The 23,843-nt window shown below is 42.0% G+C and overlaps 1 protein-coding gene across 1 annotated transcript in view; it reads right to left on the bottom strand.

Annotated features, from left to right (window-relative positions):
* Positions 1–23,843, bottom strand: part of LAMA1 (laminin subunit alpha 1) — a 150,365-nt gene that overhangs the window by 83,336 nt on the left and 43,186 nt on the right. Inside the window, exons 4-14 of the mRNA XM_060027766.1 lie at positions 22,965–23,207; positions 21,794–21,973; positions 18,862–18,951; positions 9,861–9,978; positions 8,785–8,963; positions 8,015–8,120; positions 5,734–5,894; positions 4,648–4,788; positions 3,457–3,630; positions 1,705–1,806; positions 701–912 (exon numbers count right to left, since the gene is read on the bottom strand). Of these exons, the coding sequence (XP_059883749.1) occupies positions 701–912; positions 1,705–1,806; positions 3,457–3,630; positions 4,648–4,788; positions 5,734–5,894; positions 8,015–8,120; positions 8,785–8,963; positions 9,861–9,978; positions 18,862–18,951; positions 21,794–21,973; positions 22,965–23,207 (1,706 nt within the window). The remainder of the gene's footprint in view (positions 1–700; positions 913–1,704; positions 1,807–3,456; positions 3,631–4,647; positions 4,789–5,733; positions 5,895–8,014; positions 8,121–8,784; positions 8,964–9,860; positions 9,979–18,861; positions 18,952–21,793; positions 21,974–22,964; positions 23,208–23,843) is intronic.

The raw sequence follows: 23,843 nt of genomic DNA, 5'->3' as shown, positions 1-23,843 counted from the left end.
CACCTCAAAGAAGACGAATTCCTAAGAAAGATTTAATTCAAACAAAATGGTGATGTGATTTTTGTAAGTAAGTAAAGATTTTCACAACAGGACACTTTCTGGGAGCTGTTCATTAGTCCCTGGAAATGCCTTGGACATTTGGTACAAGACGAGCTGCTGTCCATACACAGCCGTGGGAAGGCTCTGAGAAGCCCGTTCCGAAGAGTGAACTCCAGAACGAACCCATGCAGCTAAACTCTCTCTAGAGCAGAGAGATTGTCCTGAATGTGCAGTTCTGTTTGCTTTAGCTGCATCCAACATGTATGCTTAGCCTGGCATTGCCAGAAACTGACCTTCTCAGAGTAACAAAACGACTAAGGATGGACTCATGGGCTTAAATAGTTTGTGAAAACCTAAGACCATTAACATCAGGAGGGTGAAAACCAGATGCAACACAGTTAACAACTGTCACCTCATTGGGCATTTCTCAAAAATCCACCCTGAAATTTTCTGATCCCAATGCCAAGTCTATCTCCTACTAGATACATTTGTCATGGACAACAACTGTTATGCCTTTGATAAAATTATAGTGATAAAAAATAATTCCAAGACAGTTCTGTTAGCTGTGTCCTTAAAATAATCAAGTAAAGTATATTCAGCTTAAAATTGTATGATAATAAAGACAAGATCACCTACGTTTTCCCTCCTTTTCAGTACACACCTGTAAAGAGCCATCTTTGCAGAATTGTAGTCGGCTCTGATCAAGAGATGTGTCACGTTGGCAAGCACGGTCATCAGCTGGTCGCGATCTACCTCCCTCCTGCTATGAAAATCTCGGAAGTGCTCAGGCACGAGTCTAACCACGTTCAAGTGCTCTTCATAGGGCTGCAATAACAGGCCCTCTGCCTGGGTCCTTAAAGTGAGCCCATTCCCCTAACATTTAAAAACAAGAGGAAATATATTCATAATTCAATTTCATGATCAAACACTAAAAGCAGATTTTGTATTCAGCCACGTGGCTTTTCAGTTGTGTGCAGGTTTTTGGCAAACGTGTAATGATGTCCATAGCCCTTGGTCCAGAACGACCAGAGAAAACGTATCACTATCTTCCTCTCAGAGGGATTCGGATAAGTCTAAAGACTGTGCCTGTGCTGGGATCTCAGAAAAGAGACAAAGTCATGCACTAGCCCCCAGTTTCCCTCAAAGCAACCAATCTGACACCTCTAATCTTTTTTTTAATTGAAGCATAGTTGATTTACAGTGTTTCAGGGGTACAGCAAAGGCCAAGGCCTTGCTGGGTCTTTTTGTGATGGGAGTGTGGATACAGGAACAGGGACAGAGGTGGAGGACAAAAATGACAATGCATCTCCAGTCCCCACACAGCCAAGGCACTGCTGCCTAGTCATTCACATGGGGAGGACGCTACAGGAGGGGAGGAGGGACCCAAAGGGCCTAAAAGGAAGTCCCAACATCGAGGAAAAACTCCTCTCCCTCTAAATTGTGAATAGACAGATCAGCTACAGGAGCAAGCGAAGAGCTACAGGTGCTGCCCTGAGGCAATTCTGGAAATTCCCAGTCTCAGCAGAGTCCAGACGGGCAAAGCACCGCTGAATGGCCACCTGGCCCTGAGCTCCTGCCACTACGGCCTCGCTTAGCCACCTTCAGTCATAAAACTGCTGCCCCACGAAGCCCTCGGCTCTAGCGAACTGATGCGAAAGCAATTACCTTAATGATGACGTCGGCGTGAGACATGGGGTCACCGTCCGCCATCTCCACTGGGACCTCGTAAGACACCGTGTACTTCAGGAATCCACCAAACGCCGTCAGCTGGAATGTTTAAGTGACAATGAGCACGGAGGGGAAGGATCATAGCCCTTGGCAAGGGGACACGGTCACTAGGATCCACCTGGCAACAACTAGGCTGCGAGGTGTCCCAGAGGCCACAATATGTAAGGATTTCACATTAAAAGCAGTGGAAAGGAAGCACGTTATACGAATGTTCTGTTTAACTGATACCATGAAATGTAGGATACTGTCTAAATGCACAGAAAAAAATGTACTCCTCCTTAGAGATCCCGAGGTAAATTACTCTGAACTTGTGCTAGTCCCACGATAGACCTTTATTTCACTTAAGGACTTTAGGGGGCAGGGAGTGTGATCCAGGACTACAACCTCAACACTGGGGCTCACCGCCCTGCTTATAGGACGGCAACAGCAACACGTGTGATCAGCTAAAGGAAGGACTAAGGATTTCCTTCCTGATCAGACATCCTTTAATGTAAAAGAGAGATTTTCTTTCTGCCAGCTATGGTACAACGTTCAGAATCCAATCTTTGCACCATAAAATTGGAGAGGTGCTCCCCAGACATGAAAACAAAACTATTGAATTTTGGTGATAAGATCCCATTCTAAATAGAAAATGTCTTCTAAGATTATAATTTGATGGGAAAAGTAATCATTTTCAAAAATAAACACTACTGGGCTTCCCTGGTGGCGCAGTGGTTGAGAGTCCGCCTGCCGATGCAGGGGACACAGGTTCGTGCCCTGGTCCAGGAAGATCCCAGATGCTGCAGAGCGGCTGGGCCCGTGAGCCATGGCCGCTGAGCCTGCGCGTCCGGAGCCTGTGCTCCGCAACAGGAGAGGCCACAAGAGTGAGAGGCCCGTGTACCAAAAAAAATAAAAATAAAAATAAAAAAATAAACACTACTTAAATATACACAAAACAGCTATAAAATTAAAATATAACCAACAAATTAACTGGAAATGTACCATGGTACGAGACCTACACTACATATACCATGACTTCAAACAAACCAAAGGCCTGGATAAGGTGAGCAGGGAGCTGTAGGTATTGAGAGAGATTCCATTGGATATATTTTCAGATCGATCAGAGTCTGGAGGGAAGCTGCCTAATTGGTGAGGAGGGACAGGACCATGTCATTGAAGGGAGAAGTTAAATCGTAGCCACCAACTTCCCACTTTGTGGAATCACCTTTGAGCGTTTTCTTACAGTGGAAAGTATTCTACCTGTTCTTAAACACGCACTTCACGTGAGCAACAAGCATAATAAAGAAGAAGGGGGCAGTGCAAGGGTTCCTGCACACCTTTCCCAGGGGTGTTCTATACGCCAGGTAAGACAGGTACACGGCTGGCTCCACAGGGCAGGGATGCGAGGGACCTTCACAAAGGCCCAGGTGACCCAGGAACCCAGAGCAAAACAGAAGGTCTGTCGGGGAGGGGACAAGATTTCATACAACAGACCACCTTCGACGGGGCCAAGAAAGACATAGGTTCATATTTTAAAGATGCAGTAAAGTCTAACAAGGATAAAAAGACCGTGTGAGTCAGGTGTCAGTAAACGCTGTGTGATATTCTGCTAAACTCAAAAGAGACCAACGACAGTACTTGAAAAGCCAACACAAGGTCTTCCTTAATGTGCTCTGAGATCTCTGCCCCAGACACCGGCCCTGGAAGTACCTTGTTTCCCAGGTAGGCCTCCGGGGCCGACCAGTAATACTGGGAGGTCAGCCTCTGCACCACCGCCGAGCTGTTGATGCTGATCTGGTGACGCCCGCCCAGCATGTCCTGCTGGGACCGGAGCTGGCTGGAACTGACCAAGTCGGTGACCAGCCAGCCGGACATATCTTTCACCTTAAAAAAGATCCAAGAATTTTAGAACATGAAATTGAAATCACCTTAGGTTTCACCCAGCCCAGTGTTAGTATCTTCACCGTGAAGGGACAGACCCAGAAAGCACGGCGAGGACGGAGCTAACACACGGTGGCCCTTGCACTCGTCAAAGGACCCGGAAAACCTGAGAACGAGTCACACGTCCCCCAAACCCAGGTCAATTAGAAGCAAATAATAAGCAAAACCATAAAGGCCACGGGTATATAACTTAGATTAAAAAACAGCAAAGAACTCAATAAACGCATTGAACACAGTGTCTCTGGCTAACTCTGACTTCGTTGTTGCCCCCTGCTTCTTAGCCAAATGCCAAAAACCGTATAAAACGACCTCCAGATCCTATCCTCCCAATTTGTCATCTACATAGAGATGACAGGAGATCACCCACAGGAACGCACCCCATTCTCAAGTACTGATCCGAATCCCTCCTCCCCATACGCTGGTGAGGAGGGAGGAGGGAGGGGAGGAGGGAGGGTCAGGGACTAGCCCTAACCTCCAGCCATCACCCTGTCCTCCCTAGAACCCACTCAGCACTCACCCAGAACTCGTTCCCCCAGAATTCTCGATTCCCCAAACAAAGGGAGTACCCTGCCTCTCCTCATAAACTGTGCCACCTGCTGCGTTCCCACCTCGCCTGCTTCTTCGAGCTAGAAAATTCTGCATGTCCCCAGGTCCTGCTATGCTTCCCGGCCTGAGACCGGGGTGGGGCTGGTGGGGTAAGATCTGACCCCACAACTCCATGCATTTCCCCACAGAAGAAATTTACACACGATGCATTCTGCAATGCCGCAGCATCCTATTGCTTCCATAGGAAAATGTATGAGGGAACAAACACATGATCTAGGAATTTTAGTGACACTTTGGTAAGTGGGCAGCCTTTGATCCACGCCGACGTCGGTCCAAAGGATGAGAGTGGTGTTACAGAAAAGACAGCCTCATCGCTTTCTGACACAGTTCCTGGCTCTCAAAGGATTCCCTCACCTGACTGATTGGCCAGGAGAGGCTGTCGCAAACGTCAGAGACACCAAAGCAGAAGCATTCCGAGCAGCCCTGGGGGTTCCTTTCCTCCAAGTTATAGAATCCTGGTTTGCATCGATCACAATGTTTCCCCTCAACATTCTCCTGCAAATTGGAGTAAAAAATTAGCTTTTGAAACCAATAGGTAGGCAGACTACAATGACATTAACATGACATTAGCAAGAAAGATGTCTGGCGATCCAGAGACACAGGTAAACAAAAAGACACTCAAAGTCAATGCGAAGCCTCATGATGTCACGATTTCCAGATAGTCTGAAATACGTATCATTTGATTTTGTAGTCAAGACTGAGGCTAGGGATCTTAGAGCTTGGTCCTTATATTTAAATGGCTTTTTCGTGTTGCTTTGTTTTAAATCTTCTATGTCTGCAGATCTTTCAAGCATTTTAAAATCTGAAGAGGACTATGTAATTGTGTTGTTAATAAATGCTCAAGATAATTTTTCATTATATGTAACGTACCTAAGACTCTGCTTACATGGGAAGGAACACAAGACACAGCTGGAAGTCCGCTGAATTACGGGGAGATGGTTATTAGTGTCAGATAGCCAGAAAACGCCTCCCTGGTACCAGATTCATGCATTTCTTATCATTGTTCAATTCCTTTTTAAGAGAAGTCCAAAAGAATCTATCTGCCTTTAATTAATGTTCTTAGAAATGTAGTGTTTACTTGGTTCTCCTCTAAACATAAAGCTTAAAAAGGATGTCACAGAAGAGGCATTAGGCCAAGGCCTAAGAAAAGCAGTATTTGGTTTCAACCAGGAAGTCACAGAAATACTTCTGGAGTATCTGGCCATCACCCAGAAGGCACCAAAAGAGAAAATCAGGTGCCCATCTAAGTCCAAGGATATATTCTCTGGCCAGTTCACTGTGACATAATGTCATGCTTCTCAGGAAGGCTCAGGGGAAGGGAGAGTTCCGCTTTCACCTCGATGCTTTGCTTAGGACCTGATCATCTGAGCCAATGAAATGCATCCCATTTTCAGGACATCTCAAAGGAAACTCTGGGGCAGCTTTAACCTCCACACATACCTTACAGAGACAAGCCTCAGAGCAGGGTTCCTCATTCACGCTGCCGGCTGGGTTACAGTCACAGGGCACACACGCAGGGTAACCCTTATAACCAAACTGGCAGCGATCACATTTTTCTCCTGCGTAACCTTCCTTGCATGGACACTGACCCGGCCACTTCCCTGCGAAGAAAAATGGCAAAATGACCCAACAGGAAGGTAAAAGAGGTTTAAAGCAGGGGTTGGCCAACTATTTTTAAAAAGGGCCAGCGAGTAAATATTTTAGGCTTTCTGGCCAGAGACTCTGTTGCAACTATTCAACTTTGCCCGTATTGCTTGAAAGCAGCCACAGATGATACATAAATAGATGGGTATAGCTTTATTTATAAAAAACAGTGGTGCCAGATATGGCCCATAGACCATAGTTTGACAACTCCTGGTTTAAAGAAAGAACAAGACAGATGGAAAGCACAGAGGCTGGTGGGAATGTAAATTGGTGCAGAAGCTTTGCAAAAACATTTAGTACTTCTTCAAAATGCTAAGCATAGTGTGACCATAAGATCCAGCAATACCATACCTAAGTATTTAGCCAAGAAAAATGGAAACATACATCCTCCCAAAAACTTGTACATAAATGTTTGTAGCAGCATTATTCACAATAGACAAAAAGTCAAAACCACCCAAATATTCATCAACCGATGAGTGGATAAGTTAAACATGCATGCAATGGAGTATTATTCAGCAATCAAAAGCACTGAAGTACTGACACGTGCTACATGGATGAACCCTGAAAACATTATGCTCCGTGAAAGAAGCCAGTCACTAAAGACCACATAGTGTATGGTTCTATTTATACGAAATGGCCAGAATAAGCAAATCTCTAGAGAAAAATTACATCCGTGGCTGCCTAGAGCTTGGAGCTGGGGCAAAGGGATGGAGGAAAACAGGCAACAACTGCCAGTGGGGAAGGGGTTTCTTTATGGGGAGATGAAAATGTACCAATATTGGATTGTGATGACGGCTGCACCCATGAATATGCCGAAACACAATGAATTGTACACTTTAAATGGGTGTACTGTACGGTAGTCAATCATATCACAAAATCAAGCTTTTTTTTTTTTTTAAAGCACATAAGCCAGTGGTGGAGGGCAATAAGCACTGTCTTTGCTTCTAATGCCAGGTTTGAAAGTTGTGTACTCTTGGCCAAGGTTCTTAAGTACCCTGAGCTACAGTTTCCTTGCCTATAAATTGGGTAAAATAATTTTTATTGGCCATGATTTAAAGTCGAAATGAGGGCTTCCGTGGTGGCGCAGTGGTTGAGAGTCCGCCTGCCGATGCAGGGGACACGGGTTCGTGCCCTGGTCCGGGAAGATCCCACATGCCGCGGAGCGTCTGGGCCCGTGAGCCATGGCCGCTGAGCCTGCGCGTCCGGAGCCTGTGCTTTGCAACGGGAGAGGCCACAATAGTGAGAGGCCCGCGTACCCCCCCCCCAAAAAAAAGTTGAAATGATATATATTTGAAAATGAACCCAATCAAGGGTGATTGTCATCAGTCCCAGCATCTCATCACGCGTTGCAGGTAAGAATCAACTCCCTCCTGTAATTTACCCTCCCCCTTGTCAGCAGGGCCCACAGACAGCACATCCCTCCCTGCTGAGCAATATCCATCCTCACTGCTAGTGATGGAGCACTGGAGGGGGTCACAGGGGTCTCTGGACAGATGCCACCTCCTCAGGAGACTCTGGTATTTGCAAGTCCATTTGCCAGTTTTTGAAATGGAAAGAACACTGACATTTACAAAGTTAACTGGGGGATCTGATTGCTTTGTGGGAGGATGTATGCTAAAGGCTCTGCATATCTTCTGAGCGCTAAGTAGAGTGATTGCTATTTACTGTTTCACGTATGACTTGAAACCGAGCCTTATTTCCTCTTTCGTCAAAAGCTAATTAACCTCTCAAATGTCATTTCATTGTCCCAACATTGCCATTTCCACCCTCTACCTCCCTCCCATCATGATTCCTAATTTTGCTTTATGGCCAGGGCACTGATTCCTACCTGGCTTTATATTATTTATGTACTTGTTCGTTTATTGTCTGCTTGTGAGCAGGGACCTTGGTCATCTTGTTCGAGGACTGCCTGACACGTAGTAGGTGCTTAGTAAATATTTGGTGAGTGAAAGAATCAATAGAGAATCACACCACTAAATTATTACACAATGGTAACAGTCTCACTAGGTACAAATCTTACACACATACACACGCACACACAATCAATTACAAGCACAAAAATGAATCAAGTACTCACCTCTGTGTAAGTCAGAATGAAGGTCATTCTTAATACAGACAGAACTGAGGGACCCCAGAGGGTCACAGTCACAGGGATGACAAGGGTTGTCATCATAAGGTGACACCTGAAAGGCAGAGGTTGCCCTAGATTATCTTGCTAGAAATAACAGCAATATTAGTATTAACATTGAGAATAATACCAATGACAAGCTATTGACTTTTTATCCAAGATGTGACTATCACAATGATTCTGTGTACCCAGAGGGTGTAGGTCAAGCCAGAAAAAAAAGTGCAAACATCTTTTTGACAGTGACAGCAGCTGGCGTCATTAGCAAAGTGTCATCCTTCTTCATTATCACTGCTACCCATCCCCTCACTCTGCCATCTCTTGGAGACATGTAGAAGCCTCTCCTATGACTTAGCCACCATGGGATTCCCGTGACAGCTACATATGGTGTCAACTGAGGAGTGACCACTTCCTACTGGCAAGATACAGCTGCTTTAGTTATTGGCTGACTCTCCACAGGGACACTTACTATCACAAAACTCTGAGATGATGTAGCCAGTAGACCCACAATTCAAGTTAAGTAACAATGGTGAACATCCTACCCTGAGCAAGAAAACAGGATGGATAGAGCAGGAAACTGATACCTAAAGAACACTACCAGCATATTGTAAGAATACAGATGAAATGTTGCAAAAGGAAATGTCTTCAATACTGAGACTGATGCGTGGCGGCCTGAATGTCTTTTCTACCGCAAAGCTGGGCGACAGTTGAGGCGCTCTTACCCTGTGTGGTCTGTAATATCCATCCACACAGGTTTCACAGTTGATGCCCATGGTTTTCTGCAGGCAATCAATACAAACCCCTCCTCCTCTGAATTGTCCGGCAGTATTCAGACTTCTCTTCTGATTCGCCACATTTTCATCATAGTAACAGTCTTTGGCTTTATTGTGGCAATTGCATTCTAGGAGAATATTTTAACATCTCAATTAATACAGATACCGTGTCCTAGATAAAGAAAAGCCTTCCCTCCTTTAGTAAATTTTGATGACTATAAATTAAATTAAAATTATAGAAGAAGTCATTTTAGTAGCAATCTTTCAGAGGCATTGGGGAGTAGCTACCTGAATTATACGTATGCATATCCACTTGATTCATCAACCTGTCTTCTGGGATCATATCTTGCAGAAGCACTTGCTCACTTGTCAATGACAAAGGTGAATTACTGCACCACTGCTTGTGTTAACAAAGGACTTGTAACAAGCAAAATACCACGGGTAGGTAGCTGTTTTGATTATGTTACATCCATATAATGGAGTTCAGTGCAACTGCTTTTAAAACAGCATTTCATAGTGTTAATATGGAGATATTTTATTTAAGATATATTGTTAAATATAAAAGTAATGCATAGAATGGCACGCACAGCACATCAGGTTCTGTGTACGAACAGCGTGATGTGTTGGAATATACTAACTTATGCTTTACTTGTATAAACATTTCAGGAAGAACCTACCAGGAAATAATAAAAAGTAGGAAGGATGGACACAGAAATATATAAATATACTTTTATATACTGTAGATATTGGAACCTTGTGAATATATTGCCTATTTAAAATTTAAATCCAAATTTATAAAGAATAAATTAACATGTGCGAAGCGGAATCTTAGAGAAATAGCAAATTGATAATCAATGCATTCGGGTCTCAATCCTTTAAATTTTATTAAGGTAGTCTGCCTCTTTGTGAACTACTTGAATAACTAAGAAAACCAGTTATTTACTACTTACAGATGTTAAGTCACCATAAACTGAAGCATATGAAGGGGGAAAACTTCACATCCTTGCAATTCTCAGTGAACTTACCTTCACACGTGTTACCAGAGGAAACAGTGCCGGGCCTCCAGGGCTGCTGACGGTACCCAGGACAACACCGATTGCAGCTATCACCACACGTGTTATGTTCACACTGACACTGGAATTTCTAGGCAGTAAGGAATATAAAATTGCATCTGAAAATTTACCTGTATGTTTTTCTTAATTTTATTTAGGAAGAACCCATCACAGTCAAATACACAGCAAGAGTTTACAATCAAGCAAACTGGCATTTAATTTTTAGAGAAAAAAAATAAACATATGACCTGGTTACAAACAGAAGTGACAAGGAATAAAGCAAAACTAACATATGGCTTAACAAAAAAAAACTTTTCAAAAAAGACACATTGACCTGAAAGGTTTGGAAGCTCCTACTAGTAACTTTCTTGATACTCATCTCTGTTTTTTCAGCAATAATAAAAGTTCTAGGCTTCCCTGGTGGTGCAGTGGTTAAAAATCTGCCTGCCAATGCAGGGGACACAGGTTCGATCCCTGGTCCAGGAAGATCTCACATGCCACGGAGGAACTAAGCCCGTGCACCACAACTACTGAGCCTGTGCTCTAGAGCCCGTGAGCCACAACTACTGAGACGGCAAGCCACAACAACTGAGCCCAGGTACCCCAACTACTGAAGCCCGCGCGCCGAGAGCCTGTGCTTCGCAACAAGAGAAGCCACCGCAATGAGAAGCCCACGCACCGCAAGGAAGAGTAGCCCCTGCTTGCCGCAACTAGAGAAAGCCCATGTGCAGCAACAAAGACCCAACGCAGCCAAAAATAAATAAACAAAAATTAAAAAAAAAATCCGAGTCAGGAGTTAAATTATTACGAAGATTGGGTAAAAATAAGTAGCTTCGTGTAAGTTTTAAAAGAAGAAAAGAGGATGCCTTCTTCTTCACTTAATACTACGTTAAAAGAGGGAAACTTTATTTTACCTTGATTTAGCACCACAAAAAAGAAAGAGGGCGAAGTCAGAAGGAAGGGAATCCTTCTTTTAAAAAGTATAGGAGACGAGGAAAAGATGGCGGAGAGACGAGGGGAAGATGGCGGAGAGACGAGGGGAAGATGGCGGAAGAGTAAGACGCGGAGATCACCTTCCTCCCCACAGATACACCAGAAATACATCTACACCTGGAACAACTCCTACAGAACACCTACTGAACTCTGGCAGAAGACCTCAGACCTCCCAAAAGGCAAGAAACCCCCCCACATACCTGGGTAGGGCAAAAGAAAAAACAGAGACAAAAGAATAGGGACGGGACCTGCACCAGTGGGAGGGAGCTGTGAAGGAGGAAAAGTTTCCACACACTAGGAAGCCCCTTCGCGGGCGGAGACTGCGGGTGGCGGAGAGGGAAGCTTCAGAGCCGCGGAGAAGAGTGCAGCAACAGGGATGCGGGGGGCAAAGCGGAGAGATTCCCGCACAGAGGATCGGTTCCGACCGGCACTCACCAGCACGAGAAGCTTGTCTGCTCACCCGCCGGGGCGGGCGGGGGCTGGGAGCTGAGGCTCGGGCTTCGGTCGGAGCGCCGGGAGAGGACTGGGGTTGGCGGCGTGAACACAGCCTGCAGGGGGTTAGTGCACCACGGCTAGCCGGGAGGGAGTCCGGGAAAAGTCTGGAGCTGCCGAAGAGGCAAGAGACTTTTTCTTCCCTCTTTGTTTCCTGGTGCGCGAGGAGAGGGGATTGAGAACGCTACTTAAAGGAGCTCCAGAGGCTGCGCGAGCCGCGGCTAAAAGCGCGGACCCCAGAGACGGGCCTGAGACGCTAAGGCTGCTGCTGCCGCCACCAAGAAGCCTGTGTGTGAGCACAGGTCACTATCCACACCTCCTTTCCGGGGAGCCTGTGCAGGCCCCCACTGCCAGGTTCCCAGGATCCAGGGACAACTTCCTCGGGAGAACGCACGGCGCCTCAGGCTGCTGCAACGTCACGCCCTCCTCTACCGCGACGTCACGCCGTCCTCTGCCGCAACGTCACGCCGTCCTCTGCCGCAACTTCACGCCCTCTTCTGCCGCAACGTCATGCCGTCCTCTGCCGCAGCAGGCCCGCCCCGCACTCCGCGCCCCTCCCTCCTCCCGGCCTGAGTGAGCCAGAGCCCCCGAATCAGCGGCTCATTTAACCCCGTCCTGTCTGAGCGGAAAAACAGACGCCCTCCAGCAACCTACATGCAGAGGCGGGGCCAAATCCAAAGCTGAGCCCCTGGGAGCTGTGAGAACAAAGAAGAGAAAGGGAAATCTCTCCCAGCAGCTTCAGAAGCAGCGGATTAAATAAAGCTCCACAATCAACTTGATGTACCCTGCATCTGTGGAATAAATGAATAGACTAACGCATCATCCCAAATTGAGGAGGTGGACTTTGAGAGCAAGATTTATGATTTTTTCCCCTTTTCCTCTTTTTGTGAGTGTGTATGTGTATGCTTCTGTGTGAGATTTTGTCTGTATAGCTTTGCTTCCACCATTTGTACTAGGGTTCTATCCGTCCCTTTTTTTTTTCTTAATAATTAATTCTAATAACTTTTATTTTACTTTATCTTCTTTCTTTCTTTCCTTCCTTCCTTCCTTCTTTCCTTCCTTCCTTCCCTCCTTTAGAAAACAAATATTCCCAAATTGAGGAGGTGGACTTTGAGAGCAAGATTTATGATCTTTTCCCCTTTTCCTCTTTTTGTGAGTGTGTATGTGTATGCTTCTGTGTGAGATTTTGTCTGTATAGCTTTGCTTCCACCATTTGTCCTAAGGTTCTATCCATCCGTTTTTGTTTTTCTTTACATTTTTTCTTAATAATTATATTTTAATTTAATACCTTTATATTTTACTTTATCTTCTTTTTCTTTTTTTCCTTCCTTCCTTCCTCCCACTGTCCCTCCCTCCCTCCCTCCTTTCTTTCTTTCTTTCCTTCTTTTCTTCTTTCTTTTTCTTCCTTCCTTCCTTCCTTCCTTCCCTCCTTTCTTTCTTTCTTTCTTTCTTTCTTTATTGCTACTTCCACTAATTCGTTCTCTCTACTTTTTCTCCCTTTTATTCTGAGCCGTGTGGATGAAAGGCTCTTGGTGGTGCAGCCAGGAGTCAGTGCTGTGCCTCTGAGGTGGGAGAGCCAACTTCAGTACACTGGTCAGCAAGAGAGCTCCCAGCTCCACATAATGCCAAATGGCGAAAATCTCCCAGAGATCTCCATCTCAACACCAGCACCCAGCTTCACTCAACGACCAGCAAGCTACAGTGCTGGACACCCTATGCCAAACAACTAGCAAAACAGGAACACTACCCCACCCATTAGCAGAAAGGCTGCCTAAAATCATAATAAGTCCACAGACACCCCAAAACACACCACCAGACGTGAACCTGCCCACCAGAGAGACAAGATCCAGCCTCATCCACCAGAACACAGGCACTAGTCCCCTCCACCAGGAAGCCTGCACAACCAACTGAACCAACCTTAGCCACTGGGGACACACGCTAAAAACAATAGAAACTACGAACCTTCAGCCTGCAAAAAGGAGACTCCAAACACAGTAAAATAAGCAAAATGAGAAGACAGAAAAACACACCGCAGACGAAGGAGCAATATAAAAACCCACCAGAACTAACAAATGAAGAGTAAATAGGCAGTCTACCTGAAAAAGAATTCAGAATAATGATAGTAAAGATAATCCAAAATCTTGGAAATAGAATAGACGAAATGCAAGAAACACTTAACAAGGACCTAGAAGAACTAAAGATGAAACAAACAATGATGAACAACACAATAAATGAAATGGAAAATACTCGAGATGGGATCAATAGCAGAATAACTGAAGCAGAAGAACGGATAAGTGACCTGGAAGATAAAATAGTGGAAATAACTACTGCAGAACAGAATAAAGAAAAAAAGAATGAAAAGAACTGAGGACAGTCTCAGAGACCTCTGGGACAACATTAAATGCACCAACATTCGAATTATAGGGGTTCCAGAAGAAGCAGAGAAAAAGAAAGGGACTGAGAAAATATTTGAAAAGATTATAATTGAAAACTTCCCTAATATGGGAAAGGAAATAGTTAATCAAGTCCAGGAAGCACAGAGAGTCCCATACAGGATAAATCCAAGGAGAAATATGCCAAGACACATATTAATCAAACTATCAAAAATTAAATACAAAGAAAAAATATTAAAAGCAGCAAGGGAAAAACAACAAATAACACACAAGGGAATCCCTATCAGGTTAACAGCTGAACTCTCAGCAGAAACTCTGCAAGCCAGAAGGGAGTGGCAGGACATATTTAAAGTGATGAAGGAGAAAAACCTGCAACCAAGATTACTCTACCCAGCAAGGATCTCATTCAGATTTGATGGAGAAATTAAAACCTTTACAGACACGCAAAAGCTGAGAGAGTTCAGCACCACCAAACCAGCTTTACAACAAATGCTAAAGGAACTTCTCTAGGCAGGAAACACAAGAGAACGAAAAGACCTACAATAATGAACCCAAAGTAATTTAGAAAATGGGAATAGGAACATACATATCGATAATTACCTTAAATGTAAATGGACTAAATGCTCCCACCAAAAGACACAGATTGGCTGAATAGATACAAAAACAAGACCTATATATATGCTGTCTACAAGAGACCCACTTCAGACATAGAGACACATACAGACTGAAAGTAAGGGGATGGAAAAAGACATTCCATGCAAATGGAAACCAAAAGAAAGCTGGAGTAGCAATTCTCATATCAGACAAAGTAGACATTAAATAGACTCTATTACAAGAAACAAAGAAGGACACTACATAATGATAAAGGGATCGATCCAAGAAGAAGATATAACAATTGTAAATATTTATGCACCCAACATAGGAGCACCTCAATACATAAGGCAAATACTAACAGCCATAAAAGGGGAAATCGACAGTAACACATTCATAGTAGGGGACTTTAACACCTCACTTTCACCAATGGACAGATCATCCAAAATGAAAATCAATAAGGAAACACAGCTTTAAATGATACATTAAACAAGATGCACTTAATTGATATTTATAGGACACTCCATCCAAATACAACAGAATACACATTTTTCTCAAGTGCTCATGGAACATTCTCCAGGATAGATCATATCTTGGGTCATAAATCAAGCCTTGGTAAATTTAAGAAAATTGAAATTGTATCAGGTACCTTTTCTGACCACAATGCCATGAGACTAGATATCAATTACAGGAAAAGATCTGTAAAAAATACAAACACATGGAGGCTACACAATACACTACTTAATAACGAAGTGATCACTGAAGAAATCAAAGAGGAAATCAAAAAATACCTAGAAACAAATGACAATGAAGACACGACGACCCAAAATCTATGGGATGCAGCAAAAGCAGTTCCAAGAGGGAAGTTTATAGCAATACAAGCCCACATTAAGAAACAGGAAACATCTCGAATAAACAACCTAACCTTGCACCTAAAGCAATTAGAGAAAGAAGAACAAAAAAACCCAAAGTTAGGAGAAGGAAAGAAATCATAAAAATCAGATCAGAAATAAATGAAGGAAACAATAGCAAAGATCAATAAAACTAAAAGCTGGTTCTTTGAGAAGATAAAATAGATAAACCATTAGCCAGACTAATCAAGAAAAAGAGGGAGAGGACTCAAATCAATAAATGAAAAAGGAGAAGTTACAACAGACACCGCAGAAATACAAAGCATCCTAAGAGACTACTACAAGCAACACTATGCCAATAAAATGGACAGCCTGAAAGAAATGGACAGATTCTTATAAATGTATAAACTTCGAAGACTGAACCAGGAAGAAATAGAAAATATGAACCGACCAATCGCAAGTAATGAAATTGAAACTGTGATTAAAAACCTTCCAACAAACAAAAGCCCAGGACCAGATGGCTTCACAGGCGAATTCTATCAAACATTTAGAGAAGAGCTAACACCTAACCTTCTCAAACTCTTCCAAAATATAGCAGAGGGAGGAACACTCCCAAATTCATTCTACAAGGCCACCATCACCTTGATACCAAAACCAGACAAGGATGTCACAAAGAAAGAAAACTACAGGCCAATATCACTGATGAACATAGATGCAAAAATCCTCAACAAAATACTAGCAAACTGAATCCAACAGCACATTAAAAGGATCATACACCATGATCAAGTGGGGTTTATTCCAGGAATGCAAGGATTCTTCAATATACGCAAATCAATCAATGTGATAAACCATATTAACAAATAGAAAGAGAAAAACCATATGATCATCTCAATAGATGCAGAGAAAGCTTTTGACAAAATTCAACACCCATTTATGATAAAAACCCTGCAGAAAGTAGACACAGAGGGAACTTTCCTCAACATAATAAAGGCCATATATGATAAACCCACAGCCAACATCATCCTCAATGGTGAAAAACTGAAAGCATTTCCACTAAGATCAGGAACAAGACAAGGTTGCCCACTCTCACCACTCTTATTCAACATAGTTTTGGAAGTTTAAGCCACAGCAATCAGAGGAGAAAAGGAAATAAAAGGAATCCAAATCGGAAAAGAAGTAAAGCTGTCACTGTTTGCAGATGACATGATACTATACATAGAGGATCCTAAAGGTGCTACCAGAAAACTACTAGAGCTAATCAATGAATTTGGTAAAGTAGCAAGATACAAAATTAATGCACAGAAATCTCTTGCATTCCTATACACTAATGATGAAAAATCTGAAAGTGAAATCAAGAAAACACTCCCATTTACCACTGCAACAAAAAGAATAAAATATCTAGGAATAAACCTACCTAAGGAGACAAAAGACCTGTATGCAGAAAATTATAAGACACTGATGAAAGAAGTTAAAGATGATACAAATAGATGGAGAGATATACCATGTTGTTGGATTGGAAGAATCAACATTTTGAAAATGATTCTACTACCCAAAGCAATCTACAGATTCAATGCAATCCCTATCAAACTACCAATGGCATTTTTCACAGAACTAGAACAAAAAATTTCACAATTTGTATGGAAACACAAATGACCCCTAATAGCCAAAGCAATCTTGAGAAAGAAAAACAGAGCTGAAGGAATCAGGCTCCCTGACTTCAGACTATACTACAAAGCTACAGTAACCAACACAGTATAGTACTGGCACATAAACAGAAAGATAGATCAATGGAACAGGATAGAAAGCCCAGAGATAAACCCACGCACATATGGTCACCTTATCTTTGATAAAGGAGGCAGCAATATACAGTGGAGAAAGGACAGCCTTTCAATAAGTGGTGCTGGGAAAACTGGACGGGTATATGTAAAAGTATGAGATTAGATCACTCCGTAACAGCATACACAAAAATAAGGTCAAAATGGATTAAAGACCTAAATGTAAGGCCAGAAACTGTCAAACTCTTAGAGAAAAACATAGGCAGAACACGCTATGACATAAATCACAGCAAGATCCTTTTTGACCCACCTCCTAGAGAAATGGGAAAAAAAACAAAAAAAAAATGGGACCTCATGAAACTTCAAAGCTTTTGCACAGCAAAGGAAACCATAAACAAGACCAAAAGACAACCCTCAGAATGGGAGAAAATATTTGCAAATGAAGCAACTGACAAAGGATTAATTTCCAAAATTTACAAGCAGCTCATGCAGCTCAATAATAAAAAACCAAACAACCCAATCCAAAAATGGGCAGAAGACCTAAATAGACATTTCTCCAAAGAAGATATACAGACTGCCAACAAACACATGAAAGAATGCTCAACCTCATTAATCATTAGAGAAATGCAAATCAAAACTACAATGAGATATCATCTCACACCAGTCAGAATGGCCATCATCAAAAAATCTAGAAACAATAAGTGCTGGAGAGGGTGTGGAGAAAAGTGAACACTCTTGCACTGTTGGTGCGAATGTAAATTGGTACAGCCACTATGGAGAACAGTATGGAGGTTCCTTAAAAAACTACAAATAGAACTACCATATGACCCAGCAATCCCACTACTGGGCATAGACCCTGAGAAAACCATAATTCAAAAAGAGTCATGTACCAAAATGTTCATTGCAGCTCTATTTACAATAGCCCGGAGATGGAAACAACCTAAGTGCCCATCATCGGATGAATGGATAAAGAAGATGTGGCACATATATACAATGGAATATTACTCAGCCATAAAAAGAAACAAAATTGAGCTATTTGTAATGAGGTGGATAGACCTAGAGTCTGTCATACAGAGTGAAGTAAGTCAGAAAGAGAAAGACAAATACCGTATGCTAACACATATATATGGAATTTAAGAAAAAAAAATGTCATGAAGAACCTAGGGGTAAGACAGGAATAAAGACACAGACCTACTAGAGAACGGACTTGAGGATATGGGGAGGGGGAAGGGTGAGCTGTGACAAAGCGAGAGAGAAGCATGGACATATATACACTGCCAAACGTAAGGTAGATAGCTAGTGGGAAGCAGCCGCATAGCACAGGGAGATCAGCTCGGTGCTTTGTGACCGCCTGGAGGGGTGGGATAGGGAGGGTGGGAGGGAGGGAGACACAAGAGGGAAGAGATATGGGAACATATGTATATGTATAACTGATTCACTTTGTTATAAAGCAGAAAGTAACACACCATTGTAAATCAATTATACCCCAATATAGATGTTAAAAAAAAAAAGTATAAACATGAATTCTAACTGCACGTGATTTTCACTTGACTATCTTATAGAGAAGAGCTTCAAAATTCAAAAGGTTACTGAATTGCACACTTAAAAACGATTAAAATGGTAAATTTTACGTTACCTTTTTTTTAAACACCTCCAAAAAAAAATTTATGGAAAGAATTTAATTAGAAACATATTCTCCTACCAACACAAAATTAAATTGTTTAAAAAAATTAAACCAGTTAAATTATCTGAAAATCTTTTTTTGTGGCTTGATTTTATAACTTTCAACACATGCCTTGAATAAAAAAGTACAATGCAAATATTATAGCTACAAGTGCTATTTTGAATTTTTAGTAAAATGTGAAATACTATAACTCACCTTTATAGTTTCATCCCATGGGCAGCTACTAGCATGGCCATAACAAATACACATTCCTCCAACAGAAATGTCTTTTATTGAATAGTAATACTAAGGAAAAAGAAAGTAACAAGCAAAAATTAAAACCTCTTCTATTTCAGTGAGAAGAAAATGTTGGCACTCCAACAAATATCTCAGTTGTTATTGGTAATCAAAAACACAGATATGCATTTTAAACTATATTTCATGCACAAGTAAATATAAATAAAATATTTATGTTCAATTAATGTAAACAATGTTCAGGGCTTCCCTGGTGGCGCAGTGGTTGAGAGTCCACCTGCCGATGCAGGGGACACGGGTTTGAGCCCTGGTCTGGGAAGATCCCACATGCCACGGAGCAACTGGGCCCATGAGCCACAATTACTGAGCCTGTGCGTCTGGAGCCTGTGCTCTGCAACAAGAGAGGCCAGAACAGTGAGAGGCCCAGGCACTGCGATGAAGAGTGGCCCCTGCTTGCCACAACTAGAGAAAGCCCTCGCACAGAAACGAAGACCCAACACAGCCATAAATAAATAAATTATTCATTAAAAAAAAATGTTCAAATTAGCTCATCAACAGAAACCAAAGGAGTTTAAAAAGAATTTCTCAACTTGGCTGCATCTTAAACCGAGGCAGTCATATTCAAAGGCCATGTTACTGAAAACCCTAGAAATATTCCTAAATTGAACACAGCCCTATATAAAAAGGAATAACTCATGACCAATTAGGATTTATCCCATGGGTGCAGAGTTAATTTAACACACAAAAAAATCAATAAATGTAAATCACCACATTAACAGAATAAAGGAGAAAAATCATATGATCATTTCATTAGATGCACAAAAAGCATTTCACAGAAGGCAACACCATCAATTAAAAAACAACTCAGCAAACCAGAAGTAGAAGAGAACTTCTTCAGTCTAATGCAGGCGTGTCTATGGAAAACCTAGAGCTAACAGTGAAAGATTAAGTGCTTTCCTCTTGAAATCTGCTCTTACCATTTCTATTCAACATTCTATGGGAGGTGCCAGCCAGTTCAATAATGCAAGAAAAAAGAAGTCAGAAGCAAACAGAGTGCACAGTAAGACTAAACTGTCATTATCTGTAGATGACATGATTGTGTACATAGAAAATCTATCAAAAACTACTAGAATATGTGAATTTGGCAATGTCTCAATCAACAAAAATTAATTGTACTTCTATACACTAGCAATGAACAAATGGAAAATAAATGTTAGAAAGCAAACCATTAACACTAATATTCAAAAACATGAAATACTTAAAAATAAACTGAACAAAAGATTGACAAATAAACAAATAATAGATCATTGCCAAGAGGAACTTAAGAAGACAGAGATAAGTGGGGAGGTATAGCACATTCATGGACTAGATGATCCAATATTGTCAAAATGTCTTCCAAAATTCCTCCTAACTCGATCTACGGAATCTATGGAATCCCAATGAAAGTCTTAGCAGGATTTCTTTCTTCCCTTCTTTCTTTATTTCTTTCCTACTTTCTTTCCTTCTTTCTTTCCTTCTTTTTGGTATTAATTGACAAACTGATTCTAAAATTTATAAGGAAACACAATGAACTTGGAACAGCCTAACCAATCTTGAAAAAGGACTGAGTTGGACTATTATGGTACCTGACTTCAAGATTTACTGCAGTAATCAAGAAAGACTGTTATTGGCATAAGGATAGACAAATAGATCATTGGGACAGTATAGAGTCCAGAAATGCACCCACAATAATACGGTCAAGTAATTTTCAACAGGGCACCAAAACAATTTAAAGGGAGAAAAGAAAGTGTTTTCAACACATGGTGCTGGAACAATTGTATATACACATGGGGAAAAAACAACCTTCGCCTCTACCTCACACCAAATACAAAAATTAACAAGAAAAGGATAATAGACGTGAAAGCTGAAACTATAAAGCTATTACAAGAAAGCATCGGAAAATATTTTTGTAAACTTGCGATAAGCAAATATTTTTCAGAAAGGAATAGAAAGCACTAACTATAAAAGAAAAACGGTAAACTGGACTTTATCGAAATTAAACCATCTACTCCTCAGAAGTCATAGTTAGGAAAAGCGGATAAGCAAGAGACAAACCAGGGCAGGAGAAGGGATTTGCAGTATAGACACATCTGACAAAGGATTTCTACACAGCATATATAGAGATCTTTTATAACTCAGGAATAAGGAGATGGATAACCCAATTTAAAAATGGATAGAAATGTCATCAGATACAAATAAGGACACGCTCAACATCAGTCATCAGGGAAATACAAATTAATACCCCGAGGAGATGCCACCGCATGCACATCAGCACGGCTGAGGTGACAGTGACCGACGCCCCGATGTGTGAAAGTGTGCGGTGCACCCAGAGCCCTCACACACTGCTGGTCTGTAAAGTGACACAGCTGCTTCCGATAAGGCTTAGAAAATTCCTAAAAATTAAACACATAGCTATCCTGTAACTAAGTAATCCCACTCCTACTTTATCCAAGGGATTTGGAAATGTTTGTCGCCCCAAGCCTTATACGTTCACTATACACTGAAAATATGTACGTTTTCCTGGATGTAGCTTATATCTCAAACTTTAAAATTTTCCTCTAAGTGGGAAAAAAACCCAGCCATTCTCACTTGCTTGATCAGATGTAGAGCCAGATCAGAACGTGAAGAAATGACCACTACATCTGCTGCATGATGGCGTTATGGGATGGGTGGGGACAGGGGGACCTGAGGGCACCACGTCAGAACCATAACCTCGTTTAAAGGTGGCATTTTTAACAAAGCATAACTAACGTTCTTCAACAAAAATAAGAAAAAAAGGCCAACCTGGGAGGAAAAGTCTACTTCCCTGAAACAACATAAACTTTTCAGCGGTCAAGAGCCCTGCCACACTCACTCGTCTTGTGACAATAGGGTCGAGGTCTTTAGGGTCTCGGTGGCTGAGGGTCATAAGATCGGCATTGAGGGTTCGAATGCGCTGTAAGCGCAGGCGGATGTATCGTGCAGAAGTAAATTCCAACAACTTGGGTGAAAGATCATCAGAGCTTGGTCTGCCATTGATTAGCGATGTATGAATCTAGAGATAAAGACATCAAAATAAACAAATATCAATTTTAAGCATGCAAAAAATAGCCCTGATTGTTTACATTCAGGACATAATCTTTACAGATACTATCTAAAATCAAACCAAACAATGGGGTTCTTATAGAAATCTGTCTAATATTCATTGACACTTGTGAACAGCATGATCACAGCCCAAGTTCAGTTTATTGAAGTTATTCGTTGCAGTGTCTCAGAGATTGCAGGAAACTTTTAAACAGGACCACTTCTCCCAGTGAGGTGAGGGCATTTTAACGTTTATCCACAGGCTTCTCTGAAACAGATTCTAAATGTCATGAATAGACTGGGGAGAGTGGGGGAAAGTGCCAGAAAGCTTTGTAACTCCCATTTTCTCATCTCTGCTCTTGAAACAATGCAGGGCTTGCTGCAGCATTCCTGCTGTGAAAAGCACTTGCAGGGTTTTTGTAGTTTTAGCTCATCAAGGTATGCTACCAAGGCATGGCTTGTTTTTGATTACACTCTGACTTAAGGATGTGTGTGCAGTCCGGGCATGGAGAGCACGGAGCTGGAATATTTCATGAACCATCTCCAACCCTGAACACCTCCAGGGACAGGGAGAACTTCCCAGAGAAAACTGGGAGCTCTACATTTTAGAAGCATTTTCGCTCTCTTTAATATTTTAACAAATCTTGTTGCCTTGGTGTCATGAGAAAGATGCTCTGAGAATGATCTGATGGAGTTATTAAATCACAGCACAGTGAAGGTTGAGGGATCTCCCTGAAGGGAAGAAATCAATAAAGTAAAATGTGTCAGTGGTGACATTAATCATCAGTAGACACCAGTCAATGGCACCTTAACTACAGCAGCTAGATAGTTAAAGATCTCTGTGATCTGTACCAGGAGAGCTCTATTTTGAGTGTTTCCTGTTGGCTCTGTGATGGCTAGGTTGTCCCTGGAGGTGACACTGATGAAAAAACAGACCTCCTGGCCAGCAGGGGGCGCCATACCTCTCCGTGCTCAAGAGGCACCAGCCTGGAGTAATAGGAGGTGCAGATCACTTCGTCATCTGCCCTGTAAGTGGGCGGCCCCCGTCTTGGAGTGATATTGTAATGAGTCAAACATTCCGTGTCACTAACTGCATAATACTGCCAGGGGCTGAACTCCATGCCGTCCAGAGAATGCTCCAAGATCCAGTTTCCAGGCCGAGGGGCATTAGCAGCTTTGATGATGACATAAGCGACTTGAAAGACCTGGAACAAAGACATTGAAAACTGTCCATCGAAAATCAGTAACAAGTGCTCAAAAACCAAAGTGCCTCTTGAGAGCGTTGCCACCCGATGATGGCCAGTGTCTCTCACTGCTCTTGAGGCTAACTGCTCATAAGTGTTAATCAGAAATGTATCTTGTAAATGTTTTCCTGGTGGCATTTGTCTTCAAAATAAACTCAAAAAATACAAATAAATTTGTATTATTATTATTATTGTTGTTGTTAACAGTGTTAATATTGACATATGTGCTTGTTTTCTTGTTTCCGATGTCTTTTTCCATCAGGATTCTGAATGATAATAGTTGTATTATATTTCATTAGTAGTCGTGTTAAATGTATTTCTCATATAGTGATTTGGAGATAACACAGCTGAATATGAGAAAAAAAGTCAGCCCGTTACACACTTATCACGATGGTTAAAATCCACAACACTGACAACACCAGATGTCGGTGAAGATGTGGAGCAACAGGAACTCTCATTCGTTGCTGGTGGGAATGCAAAATGGTACAGCCACTTGGGAAGACAGTTTGGTGATCTCTTAAAAAATTAAACACAGTCTTACCATACAATCCAGCAATCATACTCCTTGGTATTTACCCAAAGGAGTTGAAAACTTCC

This window comes from Delphinus delphis, chromosome 13 (assembly GCF_949987515.2).
Source record: "Delphinus delphis chromosome 13, mDelDel1.2, whole genome shotgun sequence".
NCBI classification, from domain to species: Eukaryota; Metazoa; Chordata; class Mammalia; order Artiodactyla; family Delphinidae; genus Delphinus; species Delphinus delphis.
The sequence above is the reverse complement of the archived record's forward strand: the minus strand, read 5'-3'. Positions and strand labels throughout refer to the sequence as shown.